An 18,152-nucleotide genomic window follows, 5' to 3' on the forward strand; every position below is an offset into this window, starting at 1 on the left:
TTATAAACTTACGCACAAAAAAAAAAAAAAAAAGTTTTACTTACTTCTACCAGTATCCAATCCATTGTTCCCTATAAAGGAGCATTGAATCAATACTTTCATATGGGGGCTTTCATGTCACATGACTAAGTTTTACCCTGTGAAAGCAGTGTAAGGGCCTCTTGTGGCTACCCTAATGCCAGCCACTAGAAGTGGCCTACACCATGCAATGTAAACTGTGCAGTTTCGAAAACAAAAACTAAGTTTTACATTGCATGGTTAAAACGACACAGCTACGGCTTCCAAACCACTTCATTAAAGGACCACTCTAGTGCCAGGAAAACACTTGTTTACCTGGCACTAGAGTGCCCTGAGGGTGCCCCCACCCTCAGGGTCCCCCTCCCGCCCGGCTCTGGAAAGGGGAAAAGGGGTAAAACTTACCTTTTTTCAGCGCTGGGCGGGGAGATCTCTGCCTCCGACCCTCCTCCGTTCCGCCCCGTCGGCTGAATGCGCACGCGCGGCAAGAACTGCACGCGCATTCAGCCGGTCGCATAGGAAAGCATTTACAATGCTTTCCTATGGACGCTTGCGTGCTCTCACAGTGATTTTCACAGTGAGAATCACGCAAGCGCCTCTAGCGGCTGTCAATGAGACAGCCACTAGAGGATTTGGGGGAAGGCTTAACCCATTAATAAACAGTTTCTCTGAAACTGCTATGTTTATAAAAAAAAATGGGTTAACCCTAGCTGGACCTGGCACCCAGACCACTTCATTAAGCTGAAGTGGTCTGGGTGCCTAGAGTGGTCCTTTAAGCTGAAGTGGTCTGGGTGCCTAGAGTGGTCCTTTAAGATGAAGTGGCTTGGTGACTAATGTTCCTTTTAATATTCTTCATACCACTGCATCAACACAAAAGAAAAAATACATGCATATACTTATGTGTTGTGAATTCTAGAAGCAGGTTTAATGAAAATGCCCATATTTCACTTTGTAATGCTCATGTAAGACATGCTTGGTTTAAAAAACAATAATGGTGGTATAGTCACCTCTATAAAATGTAGTCCTTTCCCACATAAAAAATAATGACAATTGCATGTGTGGTTTTTTTTTTTTTTTGTTAAATAGAATAAAAAAATACTGTTTTCCCTCTACATATATCTATATGTGTTTATTATTTTTATATATTTTTTTTTAAACACAAACTAATCATGAAATGAAAAAGTGAAGCAGATAGAGCCGAGTTGGGGTTTTATTTGTTTTATTGATTTACACTTGTGGCATTACAGCAATTACTGGTAGAACCGAATAACTCCATTCCTACTATACGTGGTAAAGTTAAATCATTTGTATCACTCCCAAGATTAGTCACAGAAAACAAGACACAGCCCAAGCAATGGATGAAAAACCTTTTCATGGATGTTATATTGCAGGACAATGAAGCTGCTGTCTAGAACATCTTTAAAATGACACAGGGTACACATATTTCCTGCAATAAGGTATTAATAGAATGTGTCATTATTGAAATAAAAGGTTTGAACTGATTCTTTGGTGAACGGGTTGTTCTCAATTTATATGTGGCAAAACTAAGTGGAGGGGGGTTACAATCATACGAGGAAGTACTGTTCACGATATTTTCTACAGAACTGCTGAGTTTATTTACGAGCACAGCAGGAGTTTCAAAGAGTTTAAGTTGAAATGTCAACATTTTAATGAAGAATGTTCGTAGTTGTTCCTAATTTCCAGCATCATGTGCAATATTTTTGCTCTAAATGGGAAATCTAGCAGGTTGAGAATGAGAGGCCCAAACCGTTTCCTTATAAAGGAAATGCATAAAAAAAAATATACATTTTTTTTATTTATTTTTAAATAAGGGTACTCCAGACTAGAATTGTGCAAAAATTAGTTGCTGCCAGTTTGTTCAAATCATATTTATGATTCACTCAAAACAAATCTATCTGCCCTTGAAGGGGAAATGCCTTACCAATCAATTTGTTTGTGTGTGTGTGTGGAATAAAAAGAACTTGATTCGGACAAACTGGCTGAAAATTATTTTTGCACAAGGCTAGTCACGACTGGAAATGGGCAACCCAAGGCAAACCCAATGATGGCCATAAATTAAGCCATAGGTTTCTTAACCCAGGTCAGAGTTGATAAACTAATAGTTTGCTAGCTGTTTTAGACTAGAATTCATATTGAGGGAGACCAAAATCCCAAACATCTGGCATGCTATTGGTTTGCCATCACAGCTTCAGATGGACCAAGTTGTCCAACTGAAGTGAATATTTACTCCTTCTCATACTGATTCAGTTGACACCTTATTCCACTTACAGTGCCATCTGGTAAGAAAACAGTTAGGGGTCAAATACTTAACTACTGAGGGATGGAGAAATAATGATCATATTACTAAATGAAATATCATACAATCACAAGCAACATACAATCAATTGTAGCTCATGTCTGAGCTCAGGCTGTAAGGCTAGGATAGATGAAATGAGGTTGTGGCAGGTGTTTTGGTTGTATTTTTATAACCAGGTTTGTTGACTAGCAAACTTTCTTAAACAGTCATTGTACAAAAGCTCACTTCAAGTTTTTCCTGAACGAGGGGCCTGCAACACATTTTACTGCACGTAATTAAAACTTCAGTAAGGCACCCTGGTTTCTGGACCTCAGACAAGTTAATTCATTAAGCCCAAACTGCACATCATGAATACATTGAAATCAAAACAAATGCATATAAATTAAATATTCTAAAATGCTATTTTTTGTTCTTTCAGATAAACGGTAAGAAATTTCCACAAATAAGAAAATAAATTGTGGAAGATAAATTAATCTAAAGCGATACTCTAAAAACACCACAACAAGTGTAGCTTAATGAAGCAGTTGTATTGCTCCTGTAGTCTCATTTGTCAACTATCGACCAACTAGGAGTTAAATCACTTTTATTTCCGATTATCCAGCACTAGCCACAACTTCCCTGGCTGTGACAGCACATAGTGTTTACCTAGACGTTTCTATCTCCTGCTCTGCTAGCTGAATTTTAATCACAAACTGGTGCCTCCTGCAGGACATTAAAGAAACAATATAGGTGTAGAGGAAGCAACTCTCGTGGCTATGGATATCTGCAAGACAGACAGTAAAGGTTTGTTTAAGTCTTCAATGTAAACATTACAGTGCCTACAAAACTGCAGTGGTTTACATTGCAGGGTTAAAATGACAGAACCATTGCACCCAGGTTACTTAATGGTCTGGGAGACTTTAGTGGTCCTTTAACACCACAGGAGATACAAAATTATAAACCAGACACACTGTGCAATAAGGGAAGTTTAAACATATGCAGGGTTATTCTCTTTCAAGTTAGAATTCAAAGAAAATTATAAATCTTAGACCAAAAAAGCCAACTTTATGTTTAACTGCCTTAGAGAACTTTTCCAATTAAGCTACATTGACCTAAAAAAATGTAAATGCTCTTTTCGAGTTCCCACTTTATAGCCCTCTATTTCTCTCTTTACAGGAAATATGTAGACAAATTGTGTAGGTAGGTGTGACTACAGCTGCATAAACAAAAGTAATTTAACTTCTAGTGATTTACCAGTTGCTAGATTTTATTGGCTGCTTCAAGCCATGTCATTGCGATGACACGGCAAATCACATTATTTTTATTGGCCGGATTGCAAGATTGCCTGCTGGGGGACTGCCTGGGTTGTCAGTCAGATACCCCAATATATATAATTTCATTCCAAGTGTATTTTGATAGATAAATATATATTTATTAATAGCAAAATGCACTTGGAATAAATTTACATGTAAAAAAAAAAAAAAAAAAAAAAAATGAATATATATATATATATATATATATATATATATATATACACACATACAAATTAATTCTACGTGTATTTTAATGTATTTTTACATAATTATGTGTTTTTATTAATGCTATATTGAAGAACCTGCCTGACAACACAGGAAGAAAGTCCAGAGAACGTAATTTGCAAGCCCTATAATTGACCATGCAATTTTACAAAACCCCATAAAACCTGTACATGGGGGTAATGTTGTACTCATGAGACATTGTTGAACACAAATATGTGTATTTTATTATAGTAAAACGCTAAAAGTATTTTTACATTCACATGTTAAATGCCATGTAGAACTTGGAAAATAAGGTTTCTTAATTCCTCTCACCTTTTAGATTTTATTCATATTACATGGTTTCATATATAAATATTTGATGTGGAATGAAAGCCCTGTTTCTCCTGAACAAAATTATATATAATAAGTGTTGGTGCCCTTAATATGAAAGAGGTGAATTACGGTTGAACAGACATATAGCTCAAATTCCAAGTTTTAGTTCAGAACTTGTACAATTGCCTCTGTCCTTAAGCGTCTAAACTGCAGGGACATGATCTATACACCAAAACGACTATTAGGCTAAAGGTATTTTGGCGATTACAGTATTTAAGTGTTTGCAAAAATACGTATTTTTACCAAGGCTAAAAATGTAGAGCATTCAATTGTTTCATTACGAATTATTTTTATTTTTCTGCTGTTGGTCTGTGTATTTTCTGCATATAAAAACACAGCCATCGCTTTGGTTTGTTTATGTAAATCTACTAATCACACTGTTTTATTTGCAAAAATTTAGGGCCAAACAATCATGCTGCCAAAATAGTCATGTTGAAGAATATTTCCAATTTAACCATTTGGCCTACAATTTGCAATTCCTTTGTCAGTTTGGCAGAAGAACTTCTCTGTACCTTCAGCTTCCCCAAATATGGTTGCCAATGACTACAATGAGGACTCTGCCTAGCAATCTTGGGTCCTTGGCCAGTATTGTTGGTGAATTCTGCAGAGTTCTTTAACATGGGGAAACTACATTTACCCTCAACTAGAAACTAGGGCTTAATGCTGCAAGAGACCCCACCTAATTTTCAATGAGAGGGACATAGCTAATTTGAATTTAATCAACACAGGAAATGTAATATTTTAGGAATTCTCCTTTTGGAACAGACACCATAGACTGCTACCTGAGATTGTGGAGGAACTACAGAATACCAAAAACAAATTTAAAAACAGCGGCATTGAACCCTTACAATTATTATCTGCTACTCTACATCGGAGACTCTGGCTTATGGAGGTTTTAGCCCCAAATCATCTGACATTCAATATCACTGTTTAAAAAAGTTCTTCTTACTTCTATAACAATGCGCACTATACATTTCAGAAACTTTGGCCACTATCCTCAAAAACAAAACCTCCCTGCATATGAAATATCCAGTGAGAAGAGTGGTATATCCTAACTGGGAACAAGTTAGATTCAGCCCTTTTAAATTAAGCAAAGGGATTAGTTCCCACAATTCCATGCACTATAGTTAACAGTTGTCTGTGCTGATAAAGTTTTCAATGATCACCCTTTACAAAACCTCACCATGGTTGATTAGAAATCTCTCCCAGGAGCGATTAGTGGAAGAGTGGTGGCTTGCCGTACTTACTCATCAAACGCCACGGGTGGACTATACTTCCACCCCAAAGCATTTATCTATATACATTCAGCATTCTATGTAAACAGACAGCAGATAGATGAATACTAGAAAAGGCAGTATTAGCTTGATAAACTGGTGGAAAGTGGTTATCTATGGCTACAAAAAGCATGTCTCATCCACACTCAATTTTACAAAGACAGAAAGGTTTTTAGGTGGACAAGTTCGAATTGTACATAGCAGCAGACACACATCGCCGATGGCAAATGAGGATACTTAAGAAGTATATTAAGCAATAGGATTTAGTTGGCATGTTCGTTCTTTGAAATATATATTATTTGCAGCTTTAGAACTTGACCATCAAGTTCCTTCCATCTGATTGAAATAGGGAGATGTTGCACGGCTAGATTAACAGAGAGATCCACCTGTATTTGTTGCATTTAAGGATCAAACCCACAAATAGCCATGCAGAGGATGGAAGCACTAGAAAAGTCCGCTTCCACGTTTCAAGTTCCGTCCATAGAAGTGCCTCTCAGTGCGGAAGAGCAGCGGGATCTGCTCCAAGGAGGTAATGTGCCCTAAAACACAGTGGTGCCGGTCACCTGCTGTCAAGGGGCCCACTCGATGGAGGAGCAGAGGGCTAGAGTAGTGGTCTCATTCTTGGTGCGTTTTTAAGGATTCCATGCTTGAACTCTCCCTGGAGAGAAACAGCTAAATATTTAATCCAATCCTTGCAATACCAGAACCTTAAAGCAGTACAGACTTTTTTTTTTTTTAATCAAAACATTTGTGGAGTATTGAATGGGTATTGCAAATTTAAGGCTATGATTTTTTTTTTTTTTTTTTTAACCAGCTCCTGGATACTGTCTTCTACATAAGCGTATTGAAAAAGGGAAACTTTTATTTCCTCTTTATCAATGTAATTTTGCCCATTGTAAAAGCCAAAAGTTTGCTGTAAATAGAAGGGGAGGGTTTTCCAGCATTCATAGTAAATCAAGGTACTTCCGTTTGGGCACCAGGAACAGCCCAGGTTTATGTCAAACTTTTCCTATACAGTTTGTGTAATTGAATTGGAAGCTACAGTTCCGCTGTACACCCTTTAAAATGTGCTTTACTCACCATAACTATTATAGCCGACTGTAGCAGCTATAATGCCAGCATAACATGGTTCTTCTATGCAAAAAAAAAAAAATCATGTTTGAGTTCATCTTTCACATTAGAAATATGGATTTCATCCGTATATGGACATCATTCGTTAGCTGGATCCATTAATTGACACATTAGGCCAATGAATGCTATCCAAACTTAGACAGCAGTGAAGGGCTGGTCCTCAGATGCTCAGGGCAGTGGGTATGGTGCTTAGCATACCCCTTTAAGCCCACTCACTGACAGCAATGAAAACAATCACAGAAATTACACATGAAGTGGACAGGCCACGTTTCAGTAATGGGTTGCCAGTCAGAGTTCGACAGCATACCATTCAGTGTATTAATAGAACGGTTTCTGCCTTAAACAAAGGAAAGCTAACCATAAGCATCACCTGGCAAGGACAATATCAGTCTGTTTGTTGTAATGTAAAAAGGTATTTGTCCTCTTTGTGGAGCATAAGTAGTTGGTCAAACAACTATGAAGAAATTATTTGGCACTATGAGAGAACCACTGTATCAAAATACCTTTCCTAGATGTAGCAGCTACCAGGCAAAAGAAACAAAAACAAAAAAAACCTTTGCTTAACCTCATTTTCTCAGTATTAATATGAATACAAAACAGTGTAGCAACCTCCGGATACTTACGATCCACAATCCAGGTACTTACTATCATTAAACAGACAAGCATTGCATAGAGTGATGGAGTGCAACACTCTGTCAAATTTTAAGGGCATGTCTATTAACAGGAGCTGTGCTCATCAAGGGAAAATTCTCTGGGCTTTGTGTACGATAGATTAGATCCAAAATGCTTCTAATGAGACCCTAAATATATTTTGTAAAGTTACTATTAAAAGGCTTTGCTTACAACATTTGCAATGCCCTCATCAATTCTCCACAATTTCCAGTTTAGAGATGAATTCCCTAAGCATATTGTGACATATAATGACAACACTTCGCACCCAATATATTAGGTACATTGCTGGGTAACTGCTGCAAAAGGGTTAACAATTGAATGAAACATATTATAAAGCTTTGCTTGCGACATTTCAATCTAACATATGGTTCCATGGTTACAAGTTTGCAGAGTTAATATAATATCCAGCATCAGGGTTGCTTTGAAGTGTGCATTCTTTGATTAATGTATAAACAGATTTTGTTGATGATCTGTAGGTCTCTCCTTACCAGATGGGAAAATTAGGAGAATATTCTGGAGTCCCTCCATTGTGTCCACCCATGCCTGTTAAAAAATAAATATGAAACATCATGTTACCAAAATATCTAATTGCATAAGAAACAAAGTAGGTTTATCCAGTATACACAGAATTGTGGAGGACTGACAATGTAATTTCAATCAATTTACAGGGACATTGAGCATCTACACAACATGGACTGACACCCCCCCACCCCCACCATGACACTGACCATGTTGCAATTTCAATGAAATTCCAAACCAGTGAAAAGATATACTGAGACAAAGCTGGGACTGTGTGTAGTATTTTTCCTCTGCTTGACTAAATGTAACAAACTACCTTTGTCAATTTTTGTCACTTGCCCGAGCTGTCACTAGTAGCATTAACCATCGCAGGATCCTGCATAGGCCTCTGCGTTTTACTATTGCGTATGCACAAACGTATAACACTGACATGGGCTGCTGGCAACTGAAAAGGTCCGCAAACACCATGCGAGGGACAGGTTCAGGTACATACATCTCCCCTTCCCCTACTGCCATCAAACACCCAGCAGGACACAAGACAGTGTCAGAGCCACTTTAATCCATTATAAATAGGATGTATTTTTGGATGCTTAAATCTAGGTGAGAAAATATTTTGTGGGTTCTGCTCAAATAGCCATGCCTCAATTACAACATACTGAATTTGGTTACCCCCACGCTATGCAGCCACTGCTGGCCAATAGGCATTACTGCAGGAAAAAAAAACTAAATAAATAAGCGGAACTGTAGCTTCCAATTCAATTACAAGACATGATTTACCACATAAATTTAGATACGATATAGAATATCTAATTTTATACAATAAATTATTAGCATTTCATTTTGAGGGTTTGGTTCCATATATTTTAAGGAGGATCTTATCTTCTGAATTCAGCACTCAATTTCTGGTTAACCAATTTCCTTTTTGCAACACATGAATTCTACATATGGAATCCCATAGGTTTCCATATTCTACCCATCCACGTGAATAAGTGATAGGGACCACAAGAAAATCGAGAATTTGGCAACAATAGGTCTAAATCAGCGGTCTTAAATTGCTTTTGTTTTTACCTCATCTTGGCTGTTATAATTAGTTCTAAATTCAGTATTTTACAGAATGCAATGTGTTTATATATATATATATATATACACACACACACTAGTGAAATAACCATTTATCAAAAAGCAACCAAATAGCAGCTGTCAGAGAGCAGCATTATTCCTGCTTCTGCAAGGGTACTTGATTGCAGCACTGTATAACAACGATAGCCAGTGTACCATGATATAATCTAAGGTTACGCTTTTTAAATTCTTTGCACTTTTCTGAGACAGACATACTACTACTACCATAAAAACGTATTAATACAATGTCATAAAAACACACATCAACTGGTGTAGTACCCCAACTTTGAAATAATGCTATGTCTATAACAGGATGGAAGTCCACCATAGCTTTAGTGTTAAACTTTAACCATCTGCAACATATATCAAGGTTTGCAAAAAGGCAGATACCTCCCAGCTGTTGTAGAACTAGGCATCCCTAAAGGCTGGCAAAGCATGTTGCAGTAGTTTTTAGGTAGGCAAAGTGTATAGATATTGTAGTTGTCTAGACAGGTAAATCTTATAGATGTTATTATTTAAGAAGGCAGAGTTTATGGATGTTGTAGTTGTAGTAGTGGTCTAGATAGGTAAATATTATAGCTGTAGTGATTTAGGCAGGTACAGTTTATAATCTGAGATATCATGAATCACCCCAAGGTTTCTACAAGCTGTAGCAGCCATGCTAGTCCATCCCTGTGTGTGTCAGTGCCCAGCCTGCCAGCCCCGGCCTCTCACCCTGCCGGTAGTAGATGCTGTTCACGGTGGGTCCATAGAACTTCCAGGCCAGCTGGATGGCAGTGACACTCAGCACTATCCAGCCCAGGAGGACCTTAAAGATGGCGGCTCTCATGTCATTACTCTCCCACTCCCGGGCGAAATCCGCACTCATGGCCAGCAGGTATCCCAAAGCCTGGCTGAGCCACTCGGAGTCCCAGGTTTCCGCCATGCAGCCCGCTCTCAGCCCAGCCGGAGCCGCGCCATGCCCCGCACAGACACTACCGGCTACCGGCGGCGGCCATCTTGGAGGTGGCAACGAGCGAGCAGAGTCAACAAAGGAGGAGGAGGCGGGTAACTGTGCGGCAATAACCCCTCCTCTAACGACAGACACCGAGATCGCTCCCGAGCTGAGGCTGACTTCCGCTGCGGGCAAGAAACGTTATCAGTCAGTAATCAGCCCGTGCGAGTCCGCTATGACAGGTCAAACCCTGCTGACAGTAAGCTCCTCCCACCGCCAGGCAGAACCACTCAGTAAACATAAACATGGGCGGGGCTTCGCGAGGGCGTGGAGCTCTAAACATTAGAGACAAAAGCTGCTTGTTAAGCGTTCTGATTTCAAAAGTGTCGCCAATTTCAGAGCCATTGTCAGCCAGGGTTATTCACTAAAGTGCAAATTCATGGAAATTCAAGGTGCATTTCAAATTTTATAGCAAGACAGGAGGCTCGTATTATGCATTAACTTTCCTTACTTAAAGGACCACTATAGGCACCCAGACCACTTTAGCTCAATGAAGTGGTCTGGGTGCCAGGTCCAGCTAGGGTTAACCCTGCAGCTGTAAACATAGCAGTTTCAGAGAAACTGCTGTGTTTACATATGGGTTAATCCAGCCTCTAGTGGCTGTGTCACTGACAGCCGCTAGAGGCGCTTCCGCACTTCTCACTGTGATTTTCAGTGAGAAGACGCTTGCGTCCATAGGAAAGCATTGAGAATGCTTTCATATGGACTGAATGAATGCGCGCATTCAGCCGATGACGTCGGAAGGAGGAGGAGAGTCCCCAGCGCTGAGGTAGCCCGGCGCTGAGGAAAGGTGAGATTTTAACCCCATCCTCCCCCTAGAGCCTGGCGGGAGGGGGGCCATGAGTGTGGGGGGGACCTATTAACACTATAGTGCCAGGAAAACGAGTTTGTTTTCCTGGCACTATAGAGGTCCTTTAACTCCAGCAGCAGACATTTTTTTCAATAAAGTTTAGTGAGTAATACATTTGCAGATCTTAAAATTTGCAGATAATAAAAAATTGATTAGTTTCCCGGGTCTACAAGATAAATATAATATATCCTATAGCGAAATTTTTAGTTACCTAAGGATTAAACATTTCTTAAACTCAAAACAGGTTATATTCGAACACCCCATCTTTGACTATCTAGAGAGAGTACCGTATATACTCGAGTATAAGCCGAGTTTTTCAGCACATTTTTTGTGCTGAAAAACCGCAACTCGACTTATACTCGAGTTAATTTCTGTATTATGGCAACTTACATTGCCATAATACAGACAAGGACCGCCAGGCTCATTACAAGCCCGGCGATCCTGTTGGGGGCTGGCAGGAAGCTCTTACTTACCTTTCCTGCAGCTCCTGTCAGCTCCCTTCTCTCACCTCCGGTCCGGTCAGGTCCCCTGTCAGCTCCCACTGTAAGTCTTGCGAGAGCCGCGAGAGACCGCGAGACTTGCAGTGGGAGCTGACAGGGGAGCTGACCGGACCGGAGGTGAGAGAAGGGAGCTGACAGGAGCTGCAAGAAAGGTAAGTAAGAGCTCTATGCCAGCCCCCTCCTACACAGCCCATATAAAAAATAATTAAATAATAAAAAAATATTTTATTAAAATAAAAAAAAAATAAAAAAAATTAAAAAATAATACCAAAATAATTTTTTTGAAATATTAAAAATTCTAAATAATAAAAATGCCCTCCTCCCACCCAGTTCACAGACACCTCACACACACACAAATACACACTCTGCATTATATACACACACACACTCATACAAAAACACACACTGCATTATATACACACACTCATACAAACACACATTCTGCATTATATACACACACTCATACACACACACACACTGCATTATATACACACACACACTCATACAAACACACACAATCTGCATTGTATATACACACACACTCTGCATTCACACAAACACACTCACTCTGCATTATATACACACAGAGTGTGCGTATATAAGGCAGAGTGTGTGTTTGTATGAGTGTGTGTGTATATAATGCAGAGTGTGTGTTTGTATGAGTGTGTGTGTATAATGCAGATTGTTTGTATGAGTGTGTGTGTAATGCAGAGTGTGTGTTTGTATGAGTGTGTGTGTATAATGCAGATTGTTTGTATGAGTGTGTGTGTAATGCAGAGTGTGTGTTTGTATGAGTGTGTGTGTATATAATGCAGTGTGTGTGTTTGTATGCGTGTATGTGTATATAATTATAAAAATCACAGAATTTCATAGCCCCAAGTTTTACCCTCGACTTATCCTTCGAGGCATAGCATATTTCACAATTGTTGGTCACAAAACTGCACTCGACTTATACATGAGTATATATGGTAGGTACAAAGGGCCTAATAACCCGATCCTCTAAACATTTACAAGGGTGGGTAGTTGTGGAAACAATATTACCAATAGTGAAATGGGAAAAGGATCTTAATATAAACCATACCTCTTATGAATAGTTCCATACCACCATTCAATTAAAAAAAAATACATTAATTGTATTAAGGCTCGGGAAGGGGGATACTAGGTTTTTTTTTTTTTTTTTATCTGTAAGCAGCCACAGGCTGTTCATTTTTTAATAGACATGCCCCTATTCGCGATATAGATAAAGATAAGAATCTTTACTTAGTATTAGTAAATTTGTCTGAAAGACGTCAGAAAGACGAATGAAGGAATAGAAATGTCAGACGAACAAACAAACACTGAATATCAGTGTCAGACGAACAAACAAACACTGAATATCAGTGTTCGTTTGTTCGTTCAGTTTATTACAAGCTGGGAGCTACCGGCGCACAGCTCCCTCCTTGTAACATGTAAAAATAGAAGCGGCAGGGAGCAGTGCTCCCCGCCACTTCCTAAGCCCCCCAGCTCCCCCCTCACTCTATGGGGGTCAATATGACCCCCATAATAGCATAAGGGAGATTAAAATCTCCCGAATGCCCCTACTCGCTGTACCGCAAGTAGGGGCATGTCTACTAAACAGTGATAAACCTGTGGCTGCTCACTGTTAAAAAACAAAAACCCTAGTACCCCCCAGCCCCCACCCCTGAGCAGTGGGTGAGGGCCATAAATTACAATAGGTGGGGGGACCTATTGGTCCCCCCCCACCCCTGAGCGGCAGGTGGGGGCCATAAAAGACAATGTTGTCCTCACCCCCGGCCCCCACCCCTGAGCGGTGGGGGCCATAAATAACAATGAGGGAGCAGGGACCTAATGTCCTTCCCCCCTCCTGGCCCCCACCCCTGAGCGTTGGGGGCCATAAAAGACAATGAGGGGGGAACTATTATCCTCCTCCCCCCGCCCCCACCCCTAAGCAGGGCCGGTGCAAAGAATTTTGGGTACATAGGCGAAGATGCATTTTTCCGCCCCCCCCTAAAACATCTTCACCTGTGCCTCTTAACCTCCCTTTTGTGTTTCTTATCCCGTCTTTAAATATCTGTGTGTCTCCTATCTCTCCTCTTTGTATGACTCTTACATCCTCCCACATTTTGTGTGTCTTACTCCTCCCAGACCCTATGTGTGACTCCTTTTCTCCCAGCCCCTTTGTGTCTTTTACTCTTCCCAGCTCCTTTGTGTGTGACTCTTTCCTTCTCAAGCCCCGCTGTGTGTTTTTCACATCCAGCCCCTCTCCCCGTCCCTTAATGGTCCCCTCCCTTCTCTGACCCTTACTGTTCCTATCCCCTCTCTCCTCCTTTCCCTGTCCCTTAATGTTCCTCTCCCCTCCCCCCTCTGTTCCCTGTCGCTTAGTGTTCCTCTCCCCCTCCCTCCTTTTCCTGTACCTCAGGGTATCTCTCCCCTCCTCTCCTTGTCCCTTGGTGCGCCACCCACCCCGATAGTGGTCCCCTCCCCTTCCTGGTGTGCCTCCTACCTTTCTTGTAGCGTGGCTGAGCAGAGCGAATCCCGGTACAGTGAGCTTTTCCTGTCAGTCCTGCCAGGAACAGGAAACAGAAGTTCCTGTACCACGGTACACTCCGCTTGGCCCCGCTACAGTCAGGGGTGTATAAACACTGACAGTCACACACACTCAATGACAAACACAGACGTATCTGACAGCCAGACTCACTTATCTGACACACTCATTCATTGACAGACACTCACACGCACACTGACAGACACACAAATACTGACAGACTCATTGACAAACACACACACACTCACATGCCCACACAGACACACATACTCACATGCACACAGACACACACCGACAGACACACACACTGACAGACACACACACAAACTCACAGACACACACACAAACTCACAGACACACATACTCACATGCACACACACACTGACAGACACACATACTCACACACACACTGACAGACACACATACTCACACACAAACTCACAGACACACATACTCACATGCACACACTCACTCACACACACACTGACAGACGCACAAACTCACAGACACACATACTCACACACAAACACACATACTCACACACAAACTCACAGACACACATACTCACATGCACACACACACACACTGACAGACACACATGCACACACACACACTGACAGACACACATACTCACACACAAACTCACAGACACACATACTCACATGCACACACTCACTCACACACACACTGACAGACACAAACTCACAGACACACATACTCACATGCACACACACACACACACACTGACAGACACACAAACTCACAGACACACATACTCACATGCACACACACACACTGACAGACACACATGCACACACACACACACTAACAGACACACATACTCACACACAAACTCACAGACACACATACTCACATGCACACACACTCACACACACACTGACAGACACACAAACTCACAGACACACATACTCACACACAAACTCAGACACACATACTCACACACAAACTCACAGACACACACACTGACAGACACACACAAACTCACAGACACACAAACTCACAGACACACATACTCACACACACACACACTCACAGTAATAAATAATGTAAATTTAATTTAAATTTCCCACCCAGCCTCCCTACCTGGAGAGCTGGCGTGGGTCTCTCATTGGTGGTCCAGTGGGGCTGCTGTGAGGCGTCCGGCTGAACTGGATTGCGAGGTGGCGAGAGAGCTTTGATCTCTCTGACCGGCTCCCTCGCAGGCTGTTTACTGATGCCGCGGGAGCCGGAATATGGCGGCATCAGCAAAAGGCGCGCGAGGGAGCCGGTCAGAGAGATCAGAGCTCTCTCGCCACCTCGCAATCCAGTTCAGCCGGACGCCGCGCCGGGGATCCAGGAGGTGACCTAGCAGGAGGGAGCACTTCCCTCCTGCCGGTCACTGGAATTTTGCGCCCCCAGAGCCGGTGCGCCCTAAGGCGGCCGCCTGTGCCGCCTTATGGACGCGCCGGCCCTGCCCCTGAGCAACGGGTGGGGGCCATAAAAGACAATGAGGGGGGGACCTATTGTCCTTATCCCCGGCCCCCACCCCTGAGTGGTCGGTGGGAGCCATAAATGAGCAGTGGGTGGGGGCCATGAAAGACAATGGGGGGGGGGAATATTCATTTTTCAGCCCCAAAAAAGGCCAAATAAAAACCATAATACCCATTAAATTTGTAAAAAAAAAATAAAAAAACTAAAAAAAATCCAACGAAAAAGGAAAAACCTGACGCTAAAAAATTAATCAATCTTCGCCAGGCGAGGGCAAGGCGCAGACTGAGCTCCGCAGGGAGGGGAAAGGCTTATAAAGCCTTGCCCTGCCCTTCAATTAGGCTCAGTACACTCTGATTGGATGGCTTGAAATCCAATCATAGTGCTCTGTGGGATTTTACACAGCGTGGGAAAATTCCAAAGGACTTTCCCACGCTGTGTAAAATGACTCATAACACTCTGATTGGATGACTTGAAATCCATCCAATCAGAGTGCTCTGTGTCATTTTACACAGCATGGGAAAATTCCAAAGAACTTTCCCACGCTGTGTAAAATGACTCATAACACTCTGATTGGATGGCTTGAAATCCATCCAATCAGAGTGCTCTGTGTCATTTTACACAGCGTGGGAAAGTTACAAAGAACAAAGAAAATTACTAGCACTCTGATTGGTTGAATTCCAAGTCAACCAATCAGAGTGTTCTGAGCCTAATTGCAGGGCTGGGCAAGGCTTTACAAGCCTTTCCCCGCCCTGCAGTGCTCAGTCTGTGTGTGCCCTCGCCGGGTGAAGATGGATTAATTTTTTAGTGTTGGGTTTTTTCTTTTTCGTCTGATTTGTTTTTTTTGCGCTCGGGTTTTTTTTTTTTTTTTATAATTCTTTATTTTGCAATGACAGACAGAAATGAATAGTGCAGTTACGTGGCTTGCGCAGAAGCCCAAGTGAAGTATTAGAGAATTGCATAACAAGCCGTTTACATCCATTGTATAGGCTATCGGTCTGTCATCGTTTTTCAATACAGTACAGTACAGTACAGTAAAAAGATCAACACTTAGAAACATATATAACAAAATCCGTAACTTTAAATCAAATGACAAAGTTGTCGTTTAGTTGCCTTGGTTTTAGTGTGTCGAACCTATAGGCCGGGTTACCGGTAAGCTCGGCCTACAATCAAGGAAAGGGGGTAGCGGAAAACTGGGTGTAGAGAGGGGGGGGGGGGGGGGATGGTCCTGGACGTTACCTGTGGCCATTCAGTCGTCAGTATAGTTATCCCATGGTTCCCATATCTTCGTGAATGTTGTCATAGTGCCCCTCAATTGGGCCGTTAGTTTGTCCATGAGATGGCACTCTTTGATTTTGTTGAGCACTGTGGATAATGGGGGGGGAGTAGGCTGCAGCCAAGTTTGGGCTAGAGCCTTTCTGGCAGCTAAGGCAATCTTGTTGAGTAGTTGTTGTTCTGATCTGGGTAAGTCGTCTAGGGGTCTGGCCAGGAGGAAGGTTCAAGGGTTTAGGCCTATCGGTCTGTGTAGGATCCCTGATATAAGCTGCTGGATATTTTTCCAGAATATTTTGATTGTGGGACAGAACCACCACATGTGTGCATAAGTCCCTTTTTCTCCGCAGTTATGCCAACAGAGATCTGTGGGTGTTCTTTTCATATGATAAAGTTGGACCGGAGTAATGTACCACCTCATCATCGTCTTATATGCCTGTTCTTGCATCGTTACACAGATGGAGGTTTTGGAATTGGCTTCCCAAATATCCTGCCAGTCTATACCCTCTAGGGTTTCCCCCAAGTCTGTTTCCCATTTCTCCGTGTAATGTAAGGTCCCCCATTCCCGTGTGGTGGAACAGAGGTGGGAGTACAATTGGGTGATTAGGCCTCTCTGATAACGTTCTGTGAGGCAGATGCGCTCAAAGAAGGTTGGGTTGGCTTTGGCGGCTGCTTTCACTGTCGCTTGGGCCGCGTAATGCTTAAGTTGTAGGTATCTAAAGAAGTCGGCTGGCTTTAGGGTTGCTTTGGCTTGTAGGTCGGGGAAGGTGATTATCGTGTCTCCATCATAAAGTTGGAAGACCCTCTGGAGTCCGGCATGCTCTAGGCCTTTAAAGTCCCAGGGTCTCATGCCTGGTGTGAATGCCTTATTACGGTATAATGGGGTGAGGGGGGAGGATGTGGTGGTGAGTCCGTGTTTGATGGCGTAGGTGTCCCATAACTGGATCGAGTTAGTAATAGCTGGGCACGCCGTTCTCGGGAGTGCTCTGTGCTCCCTTGGTGTCCAGATATAGAATTGTGGGAGATCCGATTTCATTAGTGCTGATTCGAGATCTACCCAACGTCTAGTCTCTGGGGGGGTGTGCCATAGGGCTATTTGTGCCATTTGTGCGGCTATGTAATAAAAGTGTAGGTGGGGCAACCCCAGACCTCCTTGCATTCTGGGGCGATACAGTATGTTACGGGCTACCCTGTGTCTCTTGTTTTGCCATATGAATCTATCTATTGCTCGTTGTAAGGGGATGAGGTTATGTTTCGCGATGGGGATGGGTAGAGCTTGAAAAAGGAATAAAATTCGGGGTAGAACATTCATCTTAATTGAATGTATTCTCCCTATCCAGGATATGGGTTTGTCCGCCCAGGTCTCCATGTCCGAGATGAGTTTTTCTATCATGGGAGTATAATTCAGGCTATGGAGTGCGGTGGTGTCTGCTGGTAATTTTATGCCCAAATAGGTAAGGTATGTTGGCGTAACACGTATGTGGTAGTCTGATGTGATTCCGAGTATGTCCGTCTGCGTGAGATTAATTGGGAGTGCGCTAGATTTGTCTACGTTGACTTTGTATCC

At 42.1% G+C, this 18,152-nt stretch overlaps 2 protein-coding genes across 2 annotated transcripts in view; one reads left to right on the forward strand and one right to left on the reverse strand.

Annotated features, from left to right (window-relative positions):
• The window catches only part of AMIGO3 (adhesion molecule with Ig like domain 3), a 455,802-nt gene that overhangs the window by 294,884 nt on the left and 142,766 nt on the right, over window positions 1-18,152 (forward strand). The window lies entirely within an intron of this gene.
• On the reverse strand, window positions 3,838-10,146 carry TCTA (T cell leukemia translocation altered). Its single transcript, XM_063426553.1, has 3 exons — window positions 9,651-10,146; window positions 7,787-7,841; window positions 3,838-6,153 (listed from the first exon to the last, which is right to left on the reverse strand). The coding sequence occupies exons 1-3, from the start codon at window positions 9,859-9,861 to the stop codon at window positions 6,111-6,113; spliced, it is 309 nt and encodes a 102-aa protein (XP_063282623.1). The 5' UTR covers window positions 9,862-10,146; the 3' UTR covers window positions 3,838-6,110.

Source organism: Pelobates fuscus, chromosome 7 (genome assembly GCF_036172605.1).
Source record: "Pelobates fuscus isolate aPelFus1 chromosome 7, aPelFus1.pri, whole genome shotgun sequence".
NCBI lineage: Eukaryota > Metazoa > Chordata > Amphibia > Anura > Pelobatidae > Pelobates > Pelobates fuscus.